Source organism: Camelus dromedarius, chromosome 2, assembly GCF_036321535.1.
Source record: "Camelus dromedarius isolate mCamDro1 chromosome 2, mCamDro1.pat, whole genome shotgun sequence".
Lineage (NCBI taxonomy): Eukaryota > Metazoa > Chordata > Mammalia > Artiodactyla > Camelidae > Camelus > Camelus dromedarius.
In genome coordinates this window covers 115,625,014-115,646,779 of record NC_087437.1, presented here as the reverse complement: position 1 = coordinate 115,646,779, position 21,766 = coordinate 115,625,014, and the positions used below count along the sequence as shown (strand labels likewise).

Sequence of the window (21,766 nt, the reverse complement as noted above, 5' to 3'; positions counted from 1 at the left end):
TATAACTATACTCCGTCCAGTACCATTTTTCATTTCAGACTTCTCCAAAGGTGACCACACTGACTGTGTCTCCGAACTCTGTTACTGGGAAGCTAAACTGATAAAACTACATGGAGAGCAACCTGGCAACAGCTAACAAAATGACAAACCACACTGTTCTTTGATCCAGCAACTTCATGTCCAGGAATTTTTATCACAGACAAACTGCATGTGTGGATGATTTATATATAGGGTTATTTATTATGGCATTATTTGTGGTAGTAAAAAAAGACTGAAATAAGCTAAATGTCCATTTATAGACTACTGATATGACTTACAGAATATCTAAACAATGGAATACTGTGACTCAAAAAAACAAAAAGAATGAAAAAGCTCTCTATGTAATGATACAGAAAGATACATATACACATACATGTAAATTTTTTAAATATATATGTAACATGTTAAAATAAAAAACCAGGTGTGAAACAGTATGCATGGTATGCTACCATTTGTGTACAAAGGTTAGATGAAGAATATATTTGTATTTGCTTGCATATGTATAAAATATCTCAAAAAGGATACATAAAACTAGCAACATTAATTTAGAAATTGGGTGGCTAGAGGACATAGAAGGGAAGACTGTTCACTGAATCCTCTTTTATGTTTACTTTTAAACCATGTGAATATCAACTATTCAAAAATTAAATAAGAAAAGAGCTGAGGCAAATAAGGCACAACACTGACATCTGTTACACGTGGGGGGGGGGGGGCAGGTGGCTTGGGCTACTCCCAGGATGGTTTTTTGTGTGTTTGCAGCATTTACTGTATTTAGAGGGAGAAAGGGAAGAAGGAAGGAAGGTTGTTCTAGAGAATCAGGGAAAGCCTGGCAGTGATATTTAAGACCTGCAGGATACTCAGTAGTTACCAAGGCAAGGACAGAGGAAAGGAGCACTCCAGGCCGAGCGCAGACAACGGGAGAAACGTGAGAGAGAACACACATTTTATATTCCAAAAAGTGAAGAGCATCCAGTATGACCAGAGAGGAGGACGAGCGGCCTGCGGAGGGGCCGGACCGCCGGAGCAACGGTAACCTTCCTAAGGATTCTGAGTTCTTTTCAGTACAAGAGAAGGCCAAGAACTGGCTGAAAGCAGGGGATAGACATGGATCAGACTGCTTGACTGAACACTGACTTGGCTGCAGAGAAGAGAACGGGATAGACTGGTGAATGAAACTGGATGGTGGAGGACTAGTCAGAATAGTCTTTCTAATCAGATAAACTAGAAATGGTTGTCGCAAGGGGGTGAAGTGAGGTGGGGAGAATAAAAAAACACACAGGCTATTCAGAACGCATGCTCTCCACCCTCTGATTCGCTGCAGGCGTGAGGGAGAGAGGAGTCCGGATCAACTCCCCAGGCGCCGGGTGTAGGACCTGAGCAAAAGGGTGAGTTCAGGGCCATTTGCACCAAGAACAGGTAAGGGCAGGAGGGCGGCGGTGGACGTGGAAATGACGGCAGCAGTTCATGGGTCGCATCTGCAGTGTCGTGTTGTGGAGCCTTTCAAAGCGATACTGACAGTAAATGATTAGAAATAAAGGCATGAGGCTCAGCAGTGACATGTAGGGCAGAAATAAAGATGTAAGTGATGTACCTCAAGACGGTTGCTATGTCACTGGTTAGAGCTGTAAGGTGACCAGGAAGTGTGTCAGGTGAGGGAGAGGGACACAGGGCGGGAGGAGGAGGAGAATCCAGAAAGGAGACAGTGGGGGCGGGGTGGGACAGGGGACAAGTAAGACGGAGGAGAGTGCCTCGAAGAGCAGGGGCAAGCCAGTGTTGTCAATGTGAGTGAGGAACAGACCGAAGTGACCGTGTGCCCTCTGGGCACATCATGACAACCACTGGTGACACTTCAGGAGCAGCTCCCGGAGCCAGGAGGCAGCCCAGCTGGGGCGAGCTTAGGAGTTGGTAAGGGGGACAAGACAGAACCCACGGGAAGCAGAAATGCGGGGCGAGAAAGACATAGGCCAGGGAAAGGTTTTGCTTCCGACGGGAGACCCAGGGACGAGCAGGGGCTGCAGACAAGGAGAGACATGGATGGGACAAACGGAGGCTGGTGACACACAGTTGAGGAGTCCCTTTCCTAAGACTGTTCCTTACACAGTGACGAGTGAGAGAGAACAGAGAAGGCAAGACCAAAGGTTTCTAAGAGAAGAAGGGTTTGAAACAATTATTAAAGAGAACGGGAGAGAGACGATGGCTGGAGAACCAGGAAAGCTTGCCCAAGAAGGCTGGTGACCGTGAGGAGGCAGCTGCACACGCAGATTTCTGCACCGGGGACGGGGGCTGGTGTTCATCAACTTCAGTTTTATTTCACTCATCAAATAATATACTGGCCTCTTGTTATAAAACACCACTATGCAGTACTCAGCATGAATTAACTTACTATTTTACAAACGGTATTTAATGAATATTTTTACTACCACCATCTGCTTCACCCCTTAAAAATTTTACTTAATTAGATCTTCTTCAACAGATTTAAAAAACAAAAAACCTCCAAAACAAAAAACGAAACAAAACAACATGGAGGTGAGAATCAAACCACAATTCGGAATCAGATTCTGATCAAAGGTCACGGGAGGCAGAGAGTGCAGTAATTAAGATGAGCCTCAGGAAGTTACTTAGCCCATGAATTCTCAGTTCCCAACGTAACATGAAAATCCACACTGTGTGAGGCTCAAAATGCTGCCACAGTAAATGAATAAACACAGGGAAAAAACACTTGGAGCAATGGCTGGCATGTGCTCAATAAATGTGAGCTATTTCTAAACAAGGATGTGCTTCTTCAGTCATAAATAAATTAGAATGCCTTATAAACGAGGAAGGTACGGCCCTGCAGAGTAAATGACACAATCATTCAGAAGACACCTGGCACCCAGTACTGCCCCCCCAAGACACGGCAGGGCACAGGGCACAGGGCGGTGCCAGGACTCACCTGTGGACTGTGTGTCTCGCAGTCCATGGCCTGGACGGCGGCAGTGAAGTGCCCACCGCTGTGCCGGTGCTGGTGTGTTGGGTCCGACCTGGCTCTCCCACTGTTGCTCGTCCCCGACGATCCACCTGAAGTATCACAGCACAACATACCTTGTGAGTTGAAAGTTAATTCTGTCCAAGTATATATCCTGCAACTGTAACATTAAAACTGGAACTGTGTCACCAAAACAATTTCTATTAACATGCAAGTATACCAGAAAGGCATCCAATTCTCTGCGGTCTTTCACATCAACCACTGAACTAAAATGTAACCAAGTTTGGTTACGTCGGGAAAACTCAAGCATGTAGACCAAGTATTTCCATTTTAAAAACAATTTAAAATGTTGGTTTTGTTCCCAAGCAGCATTTACTGACACATATAACTAAGTGTTGGAGGTTTGGGGGAGGCGACTTTTTTTTTTTACTAGCCACAAAGAACAGATTTAGGAAAAACAGTTCTTCCCTACCCGTTAACAAACCTTAAAAACACTTTAATATAACCCCTACTTTGTAAAGAAAAGGGTAAACATGTCAAAGCCTAATTAATCTCAAAAGAACCGACCTGAGCTTGAAGACGTACTAGAGGTGGTGCCAGAAGACTGCGACTGCTCCATGGCGGGGCTCGTGGACACGCTATTACTCGTGTTTGTACCTTCGTCAGCTGTCTTCTTGAAAAAACTGTGCTGCAGGGCATAGTAAGGTTGAATTCGAGTTTTGGGGTCATAATCAAGCATCCTTAAAATGAGGTCTTTGAACTTCAAGTAGTCAGCTACTGTATGACCCGATTCCCCAGCACGACGCCCACCAGGTCCTCCTGTTTCTACTCCAAGAATATTATGAAGTTTACGGGTTCCTGGTGGTTTATACTCCTAAAAAGAAAGATGAAAAGACTTCCTTTAAATTTGATGGAACATGTGAAAGCCTACATAACATCAAATATGTTTACATATGTGATATGTTGAGGTCGTTATTAAAAAGAATGCTTTATAGTTAAAGCCTCTGTATTCTCGCACATTACTATTCTGAATGCACAGTAGTTCGGAGAAATTCAAAGTAATTTTGAGACCAAAAATGACTATAAAGATCATCTAGCCCAGGGATCAGCAAACTACATCCCGGCCCAGATTCTGTTTTTATACAGCTTCAGCTATGAACTTTTTTTCATTTTTAAAGACTGTGAAAAACAAAGCCAAGCAACAATACGTAACAGAAGCCCATGAAGCCTAAAGCTTTACAACGGGGTCCTTTGCAAAGGCAGCGTGCCAGCCTCTGCCCCAGCCCGGGGGGGGGAGGGGGGAGGGGGGGCGAACCTCTTTTCTGCCCGATGCACCTGTGAACTCAGGTGTACTTCCTCAGTAACCGCAGCTCATTAAAGCTGTGGGGATCACTCCTAATAAAGAATCCCAGGTCTAACTCTCCCTGCTCCTATTCAGATAAATCAAAAGCAAATTATTTATGCCTCCTTTTAGAAAATATGTTTAATAATAAATTGTCTTAACATGCACTGAGATTTTTTGGAAGCTCATTTCTCAACAAATAACAATATACTCTTTAAAATCCCTAAGACTACTGAATTTATTCAGAATAGTATCAGTGGACTTTTGTTTCTAAGAACAATATAGAAATTTGTAAGAGACCATTGCTCTTACTCTAAAAATCAAGAACAAGCCAGGCAGGCAAACCACAAAATCACTGCTTTGTAAAAACCCATCAGAGAGCTGAGGACTAAAGAAACCACAATTAACTAAATTCTAGAAAATGAAAAGCCTTTCCTAGGAGAGAAGAGACTTATGGTGGGAGAAGAGCAAATGCCACAGATCTGATGGAGAATCCAGCCCAACTCCAAACCAACTTCTAACAGCTACGTGTGGCTAGGCTGAAGAATGGGACAGGCAGAGACCCAGAGAGGATCCCCCAGGGCTCTGCAAAGCTGGGGCCGGAGCAGCAGGCTGGGGACAGATGGCCCTGAAGCACAAGAAGTTAGGAATGGGCTGCTGGCTGGTCAACATGTATAAAAGATCGCTCCAGTCTCCACAAACACTGCTTAAAACCTATGAAAACAGTGGAGAATAGAATCTAAGTCAAACAAACAAAACAAACAAAGCCCAGATTCAGCTAAACTACAAAAGAAATCGACTCAGTCTCTTCACACTCGTGGCCTGGAGAGCGAGAGGCATGCCTCTTTCTACAGGGAACCAAGATTCACTTCCACCTCAACTGTTCTTAAAGACACAAAGTCCAGCATACATTTAACTAATTACAGATATAAGAAACAGAGAAACAAAAACTGGGTCCATAATCAAGTGAAAAAAATAGTAGAAAACCCACATAAATAAATGACCCAAATGTTGAAATTGGCAGAAAGGCATTTAAAAATAACCATGATGAGAAGAATTTACTTCAAAAGGCAGATAACATGTGTGGACAGTTGGGGAATTTCAGAAGAGAAAATTAAAACTATTTAAAAAAAAAGGTAAATAAAAATGTGAAAATTTCAGAACTAAAAAATGCAGTATCAGAAATGAAGAATTCATTTAATGATTTTTAACAGCAGACTGGGTTCAGCAGAAGAAAAATAGTGAACTAGAAGACAGAGCACTAAGAATCATCCAACACCCCCTACAACTAAACAAACAAAAATTAACCAAACACACAAAAGGAAAACAAAAGAAGTAAACCGAACAGAGACCTCTAATACTGAGCACTATAACATACATTTAATTGGAGAATTAGAAGAGAGAGTGAAACAGAACAAACATTTGAAAAGATAATGTCTGAGCATTAATTAAAAAAAAAAACTGATGAAAGAGATCAACCCACAGATCTAACGAACTTAGCAAACTCCATGGAAAATAAATGTAAAGAAACCTATACAGAAGGACCTAATAGTCAAATTGCTGAAAACTCAAACATTAAAAAAAAAAGAAAAAAAAAGAAAAATCTGCCAGGAAGAGAAATATTTTATAAAGAGAACAATGCTTAGAAAAACCAATGACTTCTCTTTAGAAATAATGTAATACAGAAAAAAATACCATTAACATCTTTAAACAATGTTATACCATCATTTCTTTGGCCGAAATGTAAACCTAGAATTCTATATCCACTGAAATTTCCGTACCTATGGACAGTATCTTCCCCCAAATAAAGGCGAATAAACGTATTTTCAGACAAACAACTGGTGAGACAATTAATCAACAGAACTTGTTCACTGTAACACAAAAAGTTAAAGGAAGTTCTTCAGGCTGAAGGAACATAATACCAGATGGAAATCAGGAACTGCAGAAAGAAATGAAGAACTAACTATATGGGTAAAAAAGAAAGAACTTTTTATTATCTTTATTTTTTATGTCTTTTTAAATCTCCTTAAAAAGTCCTTTTTAACTTAAGCAGCTGATGTGTCGTGAGGGTTATGACAAGCACTACACAATGATAAGTGTGGAAGGGTCAGATAACAGCACACAATTATTACATGGTTTATCAAGTGATATCCTGTTAAGGTCAACTGACAAGTTAAAATGCACATAATAAGCAACATTAAAAATTACACAAAGAGGAATAGCTAAAAAGGCAGTGAGAGAAGATGAAATAAAATATGAAAAGTACTCAACTCAAAAAAGAAGTCAGGAAAGAAGGAACAGGGAACAAAGAACAGAGAAGAAAAACAGAACACAAATAAGACAACAGTCTAAAATCCAAACCTGTGAAATATTAAATGGGCCAAATAGTCATTGTGAAAGAAAGATACTGATTGGGTTAAAGCATGACTCCACTACAAGTTGTAGACAAGTCATACTTTATATATAAAAGTATGAACACATTTAAAGTAAAGGGTAGAAAATATATACTATGAAAATGTTAAGAATTAGAAAGCTGGTACAGCTCTAGTAATATCAGACAGAGTAGACTTAAAGACAAACCATCAGTAGAGATAGAAACACTTCATGGGGATAAAAGACTGAATTTATCACTAAGTCCTAATAATACTAAATGGGTATACCTATTAAGAGAGCTTCAAAAAACAAACAGCAACTAAGATAAGATTAAGTCAAACCCAGAATTATTACTGAAGATTATACACTCCTCTCAGTTATTGATAGAACAAATATACAAAGACACAACGTAAGAATGTAAAGAAAAATATCAAACAACCTGAACTATATTGACATTTATAGACCACTACACCAAACAAATATAAGTGTTCATGAAACACACACCAAGACAGATTACACGCTATGTATAAAACAAGTCTCAATGGATTTTAAAGGAGAAAAATCATGTTTTCTGACTACAATGCTACTACATTAGAAATCAGCAAAAATAAGATATCTTTAAAAATCCTTTGACTTTTGAAATTACATAACATTCTAAATAATGAGTCAATAAAAAAAATCACAAGAGAAATTCGAAACATTTCAAAATAAATGAGTGTTAAAACGTAACATATCAAAAGCTGTAGGATGCAGCTAAAGCAGTGCTTAGAGGGAAATCTATACCATTAAAAGCTATAGGAAAAGAAGAAAGTTTTTCCACATTCAGAAGCTTGAAAAAACCAAAGTCAACCTAAAGTAAGGAGAAAAAAGGAAATAACAGAGGGAAAATCAATGGGAAAGAAACTAGACTAAGAATATGAGAAAAATCAAAAGCCAGTAGTCTGAAAAGATCAATAAATTTACAAATTTGATAAACCCCAAGCGAGACTAACAGAGAAAAAAGGAAAGAAAACACAAATGACCAATATCAGGAATAAAAGACAGACTATCACTACCAGATCCTCCAGAAATTAAAAAGACAATTACAAAGTATTATAGGTAATTTTATAACAAATCCAACAACCTAGATGAGAAGGACAAGTTTCTTGAAATATGTAGCTACCCAAGTTGACTCAAAAATAGCTATATATTTATCAAAATATGTCAACTACAATCAATAAAGAACATTCCAGGTCATGATAAGTTCCACTAACTCCGTTAAACATTTACAAAAGAAATAATGCCTATTTTATACAAATTCTTTCAGAAAAATCAGGAAAGAATACTTCCCAATAGTTTTGAGAACAGCATAATCCTAAAATCAAAATTTAGTGAAAATATTACAAAATTTTAGACAACTATCCACTTAACTACAAAGAAACTAATCTCCTATCAACAGATTAGCAAACTGAACCCAGCAACATGTAACAGGATAGTATACCAAGAATAAGTCTGGCTTACCACAACATGAGCTGAAATTATTACAAAAATTAATTAATGTATTTCACCACAAAACAGAAAAAAAATCGTATGACCAGTAGTAGAGTGCATGCTTAGCACGTACAGAGTCCTGGGTTCAATCCCCAGTACCTCCATTATAAGCAAACAAACAGCTTCCAAATCATGTCTACAGATACATGAAAGGCCATGTGACACCATTTAAAACCCATTCATGATTTTAAAAAACAAATTATAAAAACACCTCTCAAAATATTAAACATAAAAAAATCACTCCTTCAAGTTGATAGAGGGCTATGAAAAATACACAACTAATGTCACTGATGTTGAATGACTTTTCTTTAAGGCTTAGTACAAGGAAAAATGTCTGTTCTCATCATTACTATTCAATATATGGAGATCCTAAGTCAGTATAACAAAATAAAAAGAAATAAAGGCATACAGATTAAGAGAATGAAACTGTTCATTCATGAAGATGTAATTATTTAACAAAAGTCTGCAGAATCCCAAAAACAAACAAACAAAAAAACCCCTAGAACAAATAGGTAAATTTGGCAAGGTGTTAAGAAAGTCAATATACAAAAATCTACTGTATTTCTACATATTAGCAATGAAAAATTAGAAATGGTTTTTTAAAAATGACACTTAAAATACCCCCCCAAATTAAAACCTTAGAAATAAATTGAACAAATTTAGTGCCAGACTTCTGCACTAAATGCTACAAAATGCTAAGAGAAATTTAAGACCTAAATAAATGGATAAACCATGTTCATAGATTAGAAGAGTCACTACTGTTAAGATGTCCATTCTCCTGAATGGAATCTCGGTGCAATCCTAATCAAACTCCCAGCAGGACTTTATATACAAATTTATAAGCTGATTCTAAACTTTATTATGTAAATAGAAAGGACCTAGAGGGGGAAAAACCCAACAATTTTGAAACAGACGAGAAGAGCTGGTGGACTTATACCACTTGAATTAGAGACCTACCACAAAGCTACAGTAATCAGCAATGTGGCACTGGTTCAAGGACAGACAGACCAATGGAAACAGCAGAGTCCAAATAAAGATCATCACACAAAAGATTGATTGCTTTTGGATAAATGTGCCAAATCAGATCAACAACTTAGTGGTAAGCATGTGACAAAAATGAACTTCAACTCTTATATCCCCATCCCATACTCAAAAATTAATTCAAGATAGACCATGAACTCTGACCGTAAAAGCTAGAATCAAAACAAACAACCTTCAAAGAAGAGTATCTTCACCAACTTGAGGAAGGTAAAGATTGTTCATAAAAAAGGGTTGACAAATTTTATTTTGTCAACATTAAAATTTTCTGTTAATCAAAAACTACAACTAAGCAAATAAACGGGCAACTCACAGTCTAGGAAAAAATACTTGTCACATATATGTGACAAAGGCTTATATCCGTTATATGTTAAAAAAAAAACAAAACTCCTACAACTCAATAATTAAACATTCCTATAACACACAGGCAAAAGACTGGACAGACTGTCACAAAAGAAGATATATGAATGGCTAATGAGCACAAGAAAAAGTGTCAGCATTATTAGTTGCGAAGCAATGCAAATGAAAACTGATATATACCCATTAGAACGGCTAAAATAAAAAAAAAACATATCAAATGGTGAGGATGTAATACAACTGAGCACTCACATGTAGGGGCGATAAGATGATAAGACTTTGTGGGACAATTTGGCATTTTCTTGTGAAAGTAAACACACATATACCCTAATGACCTGGTAACTCTACTTCTAAGTAGTGACCCCAGAAGAAGAAAAACATGTGCACAAAAGATCTATAAAAAATGTTCCCAGTAGCCTTATTCATAATAGTCCTAAAATGGAAGCAACCCAAACCACCACTGACAGGTAAATATAGATAAATTATGGTATTTCCATTCAAAGAAATACTATGATGCAATTAAAAGGAATAACCTCTTAGACACACAACAATATGGATGAATCTTCAAAAACAATGTCTGTTAAGTGAACAAAACAAAATAATAAATATTATAGATTCCGTTTACATGAATTTTACTTATGAGTAGTTAAAACTAACTTATAATTACAGAAATCAGAGAGAGTGTGGGATGACAGAAAAGGGTCACAAGAGAGGTGGTAGAAATAGTCTTTTAGGTAGTGGATACACTGCTGTATATAAAAGTTAAAACTCAACAAAGTGAACATTTAAAATATGCAAATCTTATTGTATATAAATTATACTTCAATAAAACAGCATCATTTGCAGTCTTAATTCTTCATCCTCCTTCCCCACCAAAGGAAAAAAATACATAGTAAATATGAATTTCATTACTAGGAAGCAAAAATGGGCTCTTGAAACATAAAATGAGAAATTAAGAGTAAAAATAAAATCACTAAGGAAATAAACCACACAAACACACCCACTGACAGTGCATGCACTTCTATTTATACTTATGGTTAGAACCCCTAGTGCATCTGTCATAATGTAATCATTTGGTTACAGATTTGATTTTTTTGTTGTTAAAAATTTATTTCTGTTTAAAGAGAAATAATTATTTTATACTTTTAAAAATTAATTTTAAGTCAGTTGCTAATTGCAGCTAAGGAAAATCTCATAAAATCTATAATTAGTATATATTAAATGTAGGTTAAGATACTTTCAATTTTAAGAAGTGAAAAGATATATCTACTCTTTTTTGAAATGCCCCCCAAAATAATTTAAAATAATAATTATTATAGCCCAATTTTGGAGAAATGATAGGTTACAGCCCATAGTTAACTGTGGTTTTTCTAAAGCAGAGATTAGGGAAATGGAATGAGATGAATGTTTCATTTAGAAAAAGGGAAAAAATAACAGAAGTAGGCAAAAAACTTCAAATTGGAGAAAGAAGCAGTAGCCTGTATCACAGAGAGATAAAAACATTAAAGAGGCCTCATATCCTCCATGCTAATTAAAATCAACTGGTAGGAGCTACTTCGAACGCTGGTGAAGCTAAGGATGAGTCCCAGGCTGTGCTCTGGTTCAGTGGGGAAAGGGGCCATGACTGATAAGCTATGTGGACAAAGGAAAAGGACTCAGGATGTCTGCTTGGTATTTTCCATCCTTTCTTTATGTGGAGTAGGTGTAATTTAGCTGCCGGATATTGCACCGCCTAAAACTTCAGACAATAAGGCAGAATGCAGTAAGTTACAAATCAGCTGTGAAAGCTATAACATTTTTCTCTTTAATGTTCTAAAAAAAATTGATATTAAAAGTTAAGACTCCATAGCTGAAGGTGAAGTACAGCAAACAACATCACCTTCACTTCACTGGAAATGACCCCTGGTGGCAGCATCGCTAAAATGCAAGGGCAAAATAAAAACCAGTGAAAATGCAACCTCTTAAGTGCTAAAAATGCAGAACTACAATCACAGGGTGTCTGGTATATATATCACACACAATCATGTATTTATAGATTATATCCATCTTATACTAGAAATAAACTAGATTACAAAACACACGATTATTTTCAGATACATAAAACGAGGTAAATCAAGATGTAAAATTGTCATTATTTACTCTTTTAAACTGACACAGTTTAGGTATCTGAAAATTACTAAAACAAATCTAACATTTTAAAAACCTCACTTCCAAAGATTTTGGAGATGTGAGATTCCTGCTATCCATGTCATCAAGCTGGGAATCTGAAATCTATCAAAGGACCGTCCAGTCAGTTCATATTCTTGTCACAAACTGCTTGAGTCAAAAATCCTTTTCTCTCAACTTAAAAAAAAAAAAAAGCCATTTACTGCAGTTATGACTTCTACTGTTCACAGCTGCACTACTGTGAACTGTGACTTCACTATACACCCAAACTATAAGACACAAAGGCCAAATCTACTGATTCTACCATTGAAACAAGGAAGGGCAATTTGATCAGCTGCCTCAAAAGGCAGGGACATATAGGTTTTTTCATTTTTTCAGTTTTATTAGGTAAAACTGTTTACAATTTGACTGCACATATACAGTATATTGCATGTGGATACATATACACTACATACTGCACATTTTTAAAATACATATATATACATATTTACATGTATATACATATATATACTGACATATAGCTTTCAAAATGAAGCCTTAAAGAGAACCCTGAGGATTAATCAAACACTGGTCTGTAACAGATACTTTAGGTCAAACTATAAAAAATACATATACTTACGTTACCAATGGGACCAATTAAATATAACACAGATTTCAAGTAAATACAAAGTATGCTTAAAGACAGTTCAGTGAAAAGAAATAAAGGCTCAAAAAAAAATTTCCCTGTTTTACCCGTTTTCCGTCTTTGGTCTTCTTTAAGTTCCAAGTGCCATCTGGCAACTTCTCAAAGAACTTTCTTGCTTTTGGTGCTTGGTCAAGAATATGAGCAGGTGGAATACCCAGAACTTCCACTATTTTATTCATCTGATCTACCTGTATTCAAAATAAAAACAAAAACCCTGTAATTTCTACTGTAGTACATCCTACTTCTGCTCATCAATTCATTCATTCATTTATAAATTATAAATGCAGTGAGGGAGCAGGCGCACTTCAGGCCTGGCACAGGACGAGTGCAAGGGCCCTGGCAGGGCCTGCGGCTAGACCAGACAGGAGGTCATGTGCGGGGACCGGTGGGAGAGAGGGAACGGGAGCAGAGGAAGCAAGGGACCTTCAAGCTGCTCAAAGGACTTTGGCTATTACTGTGAGTGCGGTGGAAGCCACTGAAGTTTCAGGCGATCTTAATATTAAGCCCATGGAAAAGGTACTATTACAGGGTAATATTATTTATTATTAAAAGGAAAACAAATATACACTATGGCAGTTACTGCCAAACAGGAGCTCACTAGCTACAGTGAAGTGACTGAAAAGGAAGGCAGAAGGGACAGGTGCGTAACACTATTTATTCACAGCTGTATAATTCAGGACAGGTCATTACATTTCATTAGTCTTTCTTGTCTCACGTGTAAATGAGCGGACTGATCATGATCTGCAACTTTTAACTTTTCTTTAAAAAACAAACAAAAAAACCAGAACCCCGCAAGTGAATAGTTTCAAAACCCACTGAAAGCCCAGCTCCTCTGACTGTGAGGGAGCCTGGCCTCTCCCTCCCTTGCCCTCCCACCCCTCCCCGGCACTGCCTCTGACCTTCAACAATCTTCTAAGAACACAGACTGAAAGCCTGGGGACTAGAAGAATCACATTAGTCTGTAGCTCTAACTAGGTTCTCTAGTCCTAATTTGCCCTAAATTATTGAGATCAAATATCCACTAACCCTACCTACTGGTCATTTATTTTAACTCCAAATCATACCCTCAAAATTTACAGTGACGTTCACACTGTTTTTAGGGCGGCCCTCAATTCTTCAATATCATCTTTTTCTGTTATACTTAAAAATCAGTAAAATTTATACCAAAATACTTAATGTTTTCTAATCTAATTTACCGTTCTCCTTCATCAGCAGATTGAAAGATCTCACCTTCTATTTCGTAATTCTACACTCACCATTATATAACTGAAAAAATTAAAAATGGATAAAATCAAAACTGACCTAATACTTGAATGATTAAGCTGGTAAACAGACACCTTTTCCTAAAAACAACTTGAAGATTACACTGTCAGAGGTTAAAAATAAAAAACCATGAAAACAGAAACAGAATTTTTAAAGCGATCCATCATATACCTCATTGGCTCCACTGAACAGAGGTTCTCCAGTGTGCATTTCAACCAAAATACACCCAAGGGACCACATGTCGATAGCAAGGTCATAAGGCATTCCCAGCAGCACCTCTGGAGACCGATAAAAGCGACTCTGAATATACTGGTATATCTGAAATACATTTCAAAATAGTATTAATGCCAAAATAAGTTCTTTTAAATTGTGGTCAACATTAGATTAAGAATAATACTCTAATATTAACCAAAAAAAAGTTATTATAGTTTCATTTACTGATTTCAACATTAGACTGTGAATGTTATTTAAAGAACTAAACATTTCAAGGAAGTGGTTAGATCTGTGAAATACAAAATACACAAAATTCAAGCTCTTTCATTTAATTCCATCCTAACTGGTAATCAAGATGTATCTCAAAAATTATTCCTTATTAGAAGAAAATATTATTGAGAACAATTTATTTCCCTATTATTCTTTCCTGCTATGGCTAGCACTTGGTTTACCATGAATTTAACAGTTAAACTGTATTTAACCTAAATAATTAAGGGTGAAATAAACTCAGTACAATGTAGCTGTAAATTCAGACACCAGCACTATACTAGTCTCACAGACAGATCCTAGAAACATGCCACACAGAGATTCAACTGGGAGTTATTCCTGACTAATCACTTCCTCTCCACCCTGTCCCCTCCACCTCGCTCTAAGACTTCTTAGAAAAAGAAAATCTTGAAATGTATTATTTTCAATGAAGTAATCTGAGAATGTCTTGAGATCAATTCATCTCCATGTAGCCATTTAGAATTTACATCTAGAAATATCACTAAAGCAAAGACAGTTTTATTTTAAAAGGGAAAGAAAGAAATAAAATTGTAACTAAACTCCCTAAACTTAACACTCAAACCAGGTGGCCAAGCAGCACAGAGCTGCTTTCTCAGAAAAGCTTCTATGGCCCCGACCTACAACTCCAGCCAAGTCTCTGAGAATAAGCTTTGCCTCCACAAGCAGCTCAACCTAACCTTAAGGGCTTCTCAGAGTGAAGAAATTCTAATTCAAAGGGACCAGGAAGAGGAAGAAGTATTACATTTCCAAGTTTTTATAAGCCAGTGGCATCTGTTAAGCCCCAAAGACTCTCAACTACTGACACTGTCTTATTTCCCAGCTTGTGAAAGGAAGTCGGTCAGCTACCCGAGTAGCAGTTAGGTTATCCACAAGGCTGTGCACCAGGATCCCCTGAGGAATTTCTGCTGAGACATAATTGCCCTACCATCTTCTAACACTGAGCCAGCAGAACCAGGTTAGGGCCGCCGCACATCTACTTTGTAAATGACTTCCAGAGAATTCTGATATACTCACACAGTTTAAAACTTGAGCTAAAGGTACAGTTGTCTCAGTTTGGCTGGATAGTAGTGTTTGACATTAGGACACAATATATGATTTGGTTTAAATAGAAAAACATTTTGCAAGACTAAAACTCTATTCAAATAACTCTCAAGATGGGCATGTATTTTCCATTTACAATATACTTTATCCCACAGAGTATCTTCTGATTTTCAGAGGCATCTGAAATTGCAAACTTTGCTTCCTACTCCTTCAGTTTTTAAAAATGTTTTCAATGATTTCCAGCAATCACTACCATAAGATAATTTGCAAAAAATAACAAAAGGACAATCTTGTTAATTGGCCATAAACCTTCATGATTAAATTAACCCACTATATTTAAAAGCTGGAAAAAAGTTGGACAGGACAGGAAATTCCATGAGTTTGGAAAAACAAGAAATAGAAAGCCAATATGAGATAGTAGTATCTGAATGTTAGTTATGTTTTCACTTTTTTTTTTAAAGAAATGTAGTTTCAAATACTTACAAGTGAATAGAAATAGCACTTAAAATGAATAAAGTATTATCAGATGGTGACCCTAGTTCAAGAAGAGAATAACCTACAACTTCTATTTTATATGCAAAACACTGCTAACGTAGCTTTTATAATGCCAAGAATTTTAGGAAAAAATCGCTTTCCTAAATTAGCTACACCTAAACCAACTTATTGCTATGGACACGTCTGTTTTTTGCACTCTGAAGGAAACTAGTTTGGACGTGTCAGAATTTATATAAGGAAAAAAGGATTTAAACATTTATCAAAACAAGTTGATATATATCAACTGTGTAGTTTCTACACTGTATTACCACGTGTGATGCAAAATTACCTGCTTTTTTTTTTTAATCCATCAGTTTTCGAGGAAAAACACTGCTTGGATCTATATTTAGAGAAATATTTTACAGCAAAAATTCAATGTTCTAGTACTGGAATCTCCCCAAACTTACACTAAAACCCCTCTTTGGGAAATATAGTTAGAACAAATCACCTAATATTTAACATATTAGTCACCTATTTTCTCTTAGTCTTTTAGCATACACGTAATTTTTTAAAATAAACTTTGAAAAACCAACACCTTCTAATTGAAAGTATTACTGTTTGCAATTTAAAAGGTATCTCCCCCAAAATAAGTATCACCATAAGTGATTCAAGTGCTACATTTTAAAGATAACCATCCTGTAATTACCTCCAAACTGTATACAGATTAATAACACTTCAAGTATCTACCTACACTGTTCTACCTATTTCTATATTTTAATTTACAAGTCCTGAAATATACTTACCCTCTGCCCCAACTGACAAGAACTGCCAAAGTCAACAATCTTGATTGCACTGCGTTTGGGGTTACAAAGAAGGATATTCTCAGGTTTTAGGTCACAGTGAATGATACTAAGTTCTGGAGTCGCGAGGAAAAGCAGTGCGGTGCACATTTGCTGTGCAAACTTTCGTGTTAGGTTCAAAGAGACACCTCGAAAATTGGTGTTCCTCAACAAGTCATAGAGGTTGTAGGACAGCATTTCAAAAACTAAACAGAGATGGTTTCGAAACATAAAGTGGCGTTTTAAATGCACTGAAAGAGAAAAAAGTTTCATTTTAAATTAAACATACCAATTAAATAATAACATACACATGAACTCACAATTATAATGTCAAATGCAGAGTGAAAATCAAGTTAAAATTTGGAGATTAGCATTCTGCAGTAAATAGCACATTCTTTAAACAGTTAAAAAATATCTAAGTTGTTTATCTGCTGAATTAAATAGGTACAGTGTCTGCCAATAAGCAATTTATGATACAAGTACCACCACTGCAAGGCCTTGTGTACCCCTGTTCTCAGGGACCAGACACTGAATACTGTCATAGTTATTCCAGATAGCTCTGTAGAGAAACTTGTTTCAAATGATACTAAAAATCCAAAATGAAGGTAGCCTTGACAAATGGTTGTTTTATATCATTCCTGTTGAGTTATAGGTGCTCAATTTGGTATGTGTAATAAGTTTTATACTGAAGGGCAATGCTTTAATTTATTGAATGACTTCATCTCATGTGAAGTCAGTGTTAATACTTAAAGCACCACTTTTTGAAGCAATTTATCGACTACTAAGCCTTTTTAGAGGGTCCATAGTTATAGCAAGTAATATATTCTATGCTCTTTCTCCATTCATAAGCCTACTTATCATTTCTAGACCATGGCAGGGATCAAATAATCCACATTAAGAAATTATGCTGCGTGGTTTAAAAATTTTTTAAAAAGTATATTTTTTTTTAAGTTCAAAGACTTAAATAAAACTCATCAGAATAAATTATATTGATCAATCACTTCAAAATAAAAAATTATCTGTATCATAAAAGAGCAACACGACTTCTAGACACCTTAAATTTAATGTATCTACTCTACTGGCAAGGCTAAATCTAGTGGGTTTTTTTTTGGGGGGGGGGGCTAGTTTTCCAATATAGAACCTCAGTTTATTGAGACATTGCGCATTAATTCGGCATCTTCCTAAAGAAGTTTAAAACATTCATCCAAAAGAGTATTTGCAGTGACTAACAAAATTAATGATCATTAAAGTCAGTTTATTAAAAACAAAAATGACAGCCATTATTGTAATATAACCAAGTAGCTAACAGTTCATGTTTTCTTTCAAAAAGGCAGAATTAAAATGTTATAGTAATGCTATCAATATTTTGTCTACCACTTAAGCAAAAACTCAAAATAAAACACAAGAGTGAAGAAGAAGAAGAGGTGAGGTATGTTCAGATGCCTCCTTTATAAGTCAAGCATCCTCAGAATGTCCTTCCTGGCCTTCTAACCCATTGAATGGAAATGTGCCCAGTTTATACAAAGTTGTAACTAATAGTGAAGACCAAACATTCAGTGAATTAGACGAGAAAAGGGTTCAAATGCAAATGTTATTACTATGGCCTGTATCAGATGATCTATAAAGACACTAAGAAGGAAGAAAAATGAATAGGATAAGCTCATTTTATTTCAACAATAAGGAATGAAGGTGTTTCATATATGAAATCTAATCTGAGTCTCTGGACCATATATCTTTAAACATCAGTTTTTTTTTTCTATCATTTTGGAGGAAGTAAAGAACCACAACGTCCTCTCCTAATTTATTAAAAAGGAGTTTGTTAATAAAACTTAACCTCATGGTTACCAAGTAAACCAGCCAGCATTTCTGAACATGATATGCCTATTTTTAAAAGCCTCTAATTAAATGATCCTAAGATCTCTATCTTAAAATTTATAGCATCTTATTTTTATACTTGGCAGCAATCTGTTTCTTCTCGGTGGCATTTCATTTCAGTGTCATCAAATAAAACAATGATGTTTGACTATCACTGGCGTCTTAGATTTGATTAAAAATAGTATTAGAAAATGTGTAATGAGAAGATAGTTTACCCATATGTCAACTGGCCCTAGAAGTCACTACTTTCATAACTCTTCTGTCCCTTTTTTTTGTTTTCAGAGCCCTGGGACCTTGGATATGTTACTCTTTGAGACCATCTGCAGTACAAGGATTCTACCACCTTCCTTACAGGACTGCTAGGACTATTACAGACAATGGAGGAAAAGCACAAGGAATATGGTAGAAGTTCAAGACATGGTGGCTATTATTTCTTGAGGAAGACATTCCAAAAATGGTTCTATAATCATTAACAACATAGTACCTCACTTCTAATTTCTGAGCTGTATTAGAAACGATTAAAGTTAACAAAGAAATCTCTGGAGCTTAATGCATCATTAAAGCAAACAAATGGCACTCATAAGTTGCAAAAAAAAAAAAAAAAAAGAGAGAGAGAGAGAGACTATTCTTACTTGTTTTTAGACTATGTACCACCTGGAACGCCATTCCTAAAGATTTAAAATACTACCGCCAGATCAAGTTAACATATATAGATCTGTATGCCCTCCAACAGAAATAACATTTTTATTCAATCACTTTAAGATAAAATCAACATTATCATATAAAAATAACCATTAACTCAAATTTTTCGTCTGGGTCAGGGCACACTGCTTTGTCTGTCTGTCTGTTTACCTATGTAGTACTTCATTTCAGTGTCATGTTTGTTCATGAGCTCAAGAAGTCGCACTTCTATCTGGGCTTGATTCAGAAAAGCCTTCTTGTTCTTTATTATTTTAATGGCAACCCATTCTTGCTCCACACGATCATATGCCTTTACAACCTAAAAGCGAAAAAACATAAATAATACCTATTTCATTAATGAACTTAACAACAATTTATAATTCACCTTAATTACACATTTATCTAATTCCCATTTTTCTGACCTTCCTAAATATGAGATTCTATTCACTTCCATTCAACAGCATCCATTTATTAGTTTATTGTCACTTTAAGTCAATCTTTTCAATTGGATTTCTTTTGCATCCTTATAGTATTTCTAAACATCCACAAAGTAGATAAGTTTCTTAACAAAATTAGAATAACTATTTTCCTCTTTCAAAAATAAATTATGAATGTTGACAAGTGCTTTGGTTTTCCACCTTTCTTACTAAATAACATTATAAAACAATACGTCTATTCTTTTAATGAGAGAAGAACCTGGTTTAAGTTCCAAGTATACATGTGAGATATTTAAAAGGTTGTAAGTCATCTGAAAAACGTAGGTAACTTTCTAAATTTAAATTAGATTTTCATAGGTATATAAGAGAACTGGTTTAGACTAAAAAAATTTTTTTAAATAAGCAGGAAATAAGTTAAAATACCATAATTAGAGGATTTTGAGTTTTAAAATGAGAATTAATGCTAAGGAAACTGAAGTGTTCATGAACAAATGACTACACACCTCTCATTTTAAATTTTACTCATTTAAACAAGTTTCACAATGTTCACAAAGATTTACATTAAAAACTAGGAAACAAATACAAAGATAAAAGAAAACTATATCTATACAAATTAGAAATAACCACTATGCCTGATTAAATATTCTTATATTTGTAATATTATATATAGTCTGAACAGATAATAGCTTTAGACAATTTTCTAGCATATTCAGAAAGTCTGGAGATGCATGTAGAACTTCAAGTGATTTCAATGTTTTGGTTGAGCATCACTGGATTAGAGGAAGAAAGTGGATGCATGGTCCAAGATCCACATCAGTCAAGGTTATTGTCAATGACAGATCATAAATGGTTCAGCTGAAATCAAACTTAAAATAAAAAAATGCAGTATCTCTGGTTTCACCCAATTCTAAAATAAACTACTGCCTACTGCCTTTTAAATCAGAGGTGACCCATGTAAACATCTGACCACGACCAAGTGGTTTTGATATTCCTCTCTTTCACTGACCATACTTGACCACATCAAGAGTGGCAGTTTAGTGCCCAGATCCTAATGGTCTCCAGGACAAAGGCCACTAACAGGGCCCCAACTATTTACTGACTTTGCAAATGGTTAACTGGCTCAGTGGTAAAACAATGATTTTTGACCTTGAATTATACATTCAATAGGCAGTTTTCAAGAATACCAATGTCCAGAATTCAGTCAGGGATTCTGAGTTCATTAGTCTGGAGCTTAGGCATCAGTCTTCCCTCCCCAACCCCCAACCCCAAAGCTCCCTGGAAATTTTCAATGTGCAATCAGGACTGATAACCACTGGCTTAAGAAATGAAGGAGCTGCTTATTTGACAAGGACCTGGCAGAGAATTTAGAGAAAGCCTGACAAAGTCAATAAGGAAGACTTTATTTGGCGAGTGACAGGTCCTAACCCTGAACACACTTCAGCCTAGGAGAAAGGTGTCCATCAGTCTCATCTGGAAAAATGAATCCTGATGTCAAACAGGCCTGTATTTTCACAAGTATATGATGCTAGCGTGCTCTTAGAAATCAGAGGATGAGAAGAGGTAAAGGGGAGGGGGAGGATCACTGCGAGCTTGAAGAGTAAGTGCCAGGGAAATCTAAGTTTAAAGAGCCAGCCGCGTGGCCCCGACTTCACAGTGGGCATCACAGAAGGCAGACGCCGCCCTGCTGGGGGCAACTGCCAGAGCGTCGGCGTGATTTTGAGGGTGGAGACAGAAATCACTCCACCCAGCGCATTCACAGCCTTACTTACGTAGGCGGTAGGCCTCAGAAACACCTTTTCTTAAGAGGCTCTGACAGAGAAGTAGAAGTTGCTTCTGACAAGAATATTTTGATACAGAAGGGCTCCAATAACACTGAGAAACCCCTGACTCAGAAGAAAGAGGTTAAAATCAAGGGAAAAGGCCCTGAATTACGTAAAATTACAAAAATTCCTTGACATCATGGAAAGGGGCAGGCATACTGTACACGTGACACCAGGGCCTGGCAGAGCCACCCCAGAGCTGCAGAGCTCTGCTAACAACCTTGTTCGTATCTCCTTCAGGTTTCATCGCTTAGGTGTGTCCTAGTCTCAGCCTGCGGCTGCTAGTGGCTTACAGTATTCTTTCTGTCCTAAACACGATCAGATTCACACAGGAAAACCT

General features: G+C 36.4%; 1 protein-coding gene across 3 annotated transcripts in view; it reads right to left on the bottom strand.

The window, feature by feature from the left end:
- DYRK1A (dual specificity tyrosine phosphorylation regulated kinase 1A) overlaps nt 1–21,766 on the bottom strand; it is a 129,320-nt gene that overhangs the window by 6,617 nt on the left and 100,937 nt on the right. For all 3 annotated transcript variants that reach the window (XM_064475907.1, XM_064475905.1, XM_064475909.1), the window contains exons 6-11: nt 19,341–19,488; nt 16,578–16,864; nt 13,930–14,076; nt 12,543–12,683; nt 3,572–3,878; nt 2,972–3,096 (exon numbers count right to left, since the gene is read on the bottom strand). In XM_064475907.1, the coding sequence (XP_064331977.1) occupies nt 2,972–3,096; nt 3,572–3,878; nt 12,543–12,683; nt 13,930–14,076; nt 16,578–16,864; nt 19,341–19,488 (1,155 nt within the window). The remainder of the gene's footprint in view (nt 1–2,971; nt 3,097–3,571; nt 3,879–12,542; nt 12,684–13,929; nt 14,077–16,577; nt 16,865–19,340; nt 19,489–21,766) is intronic.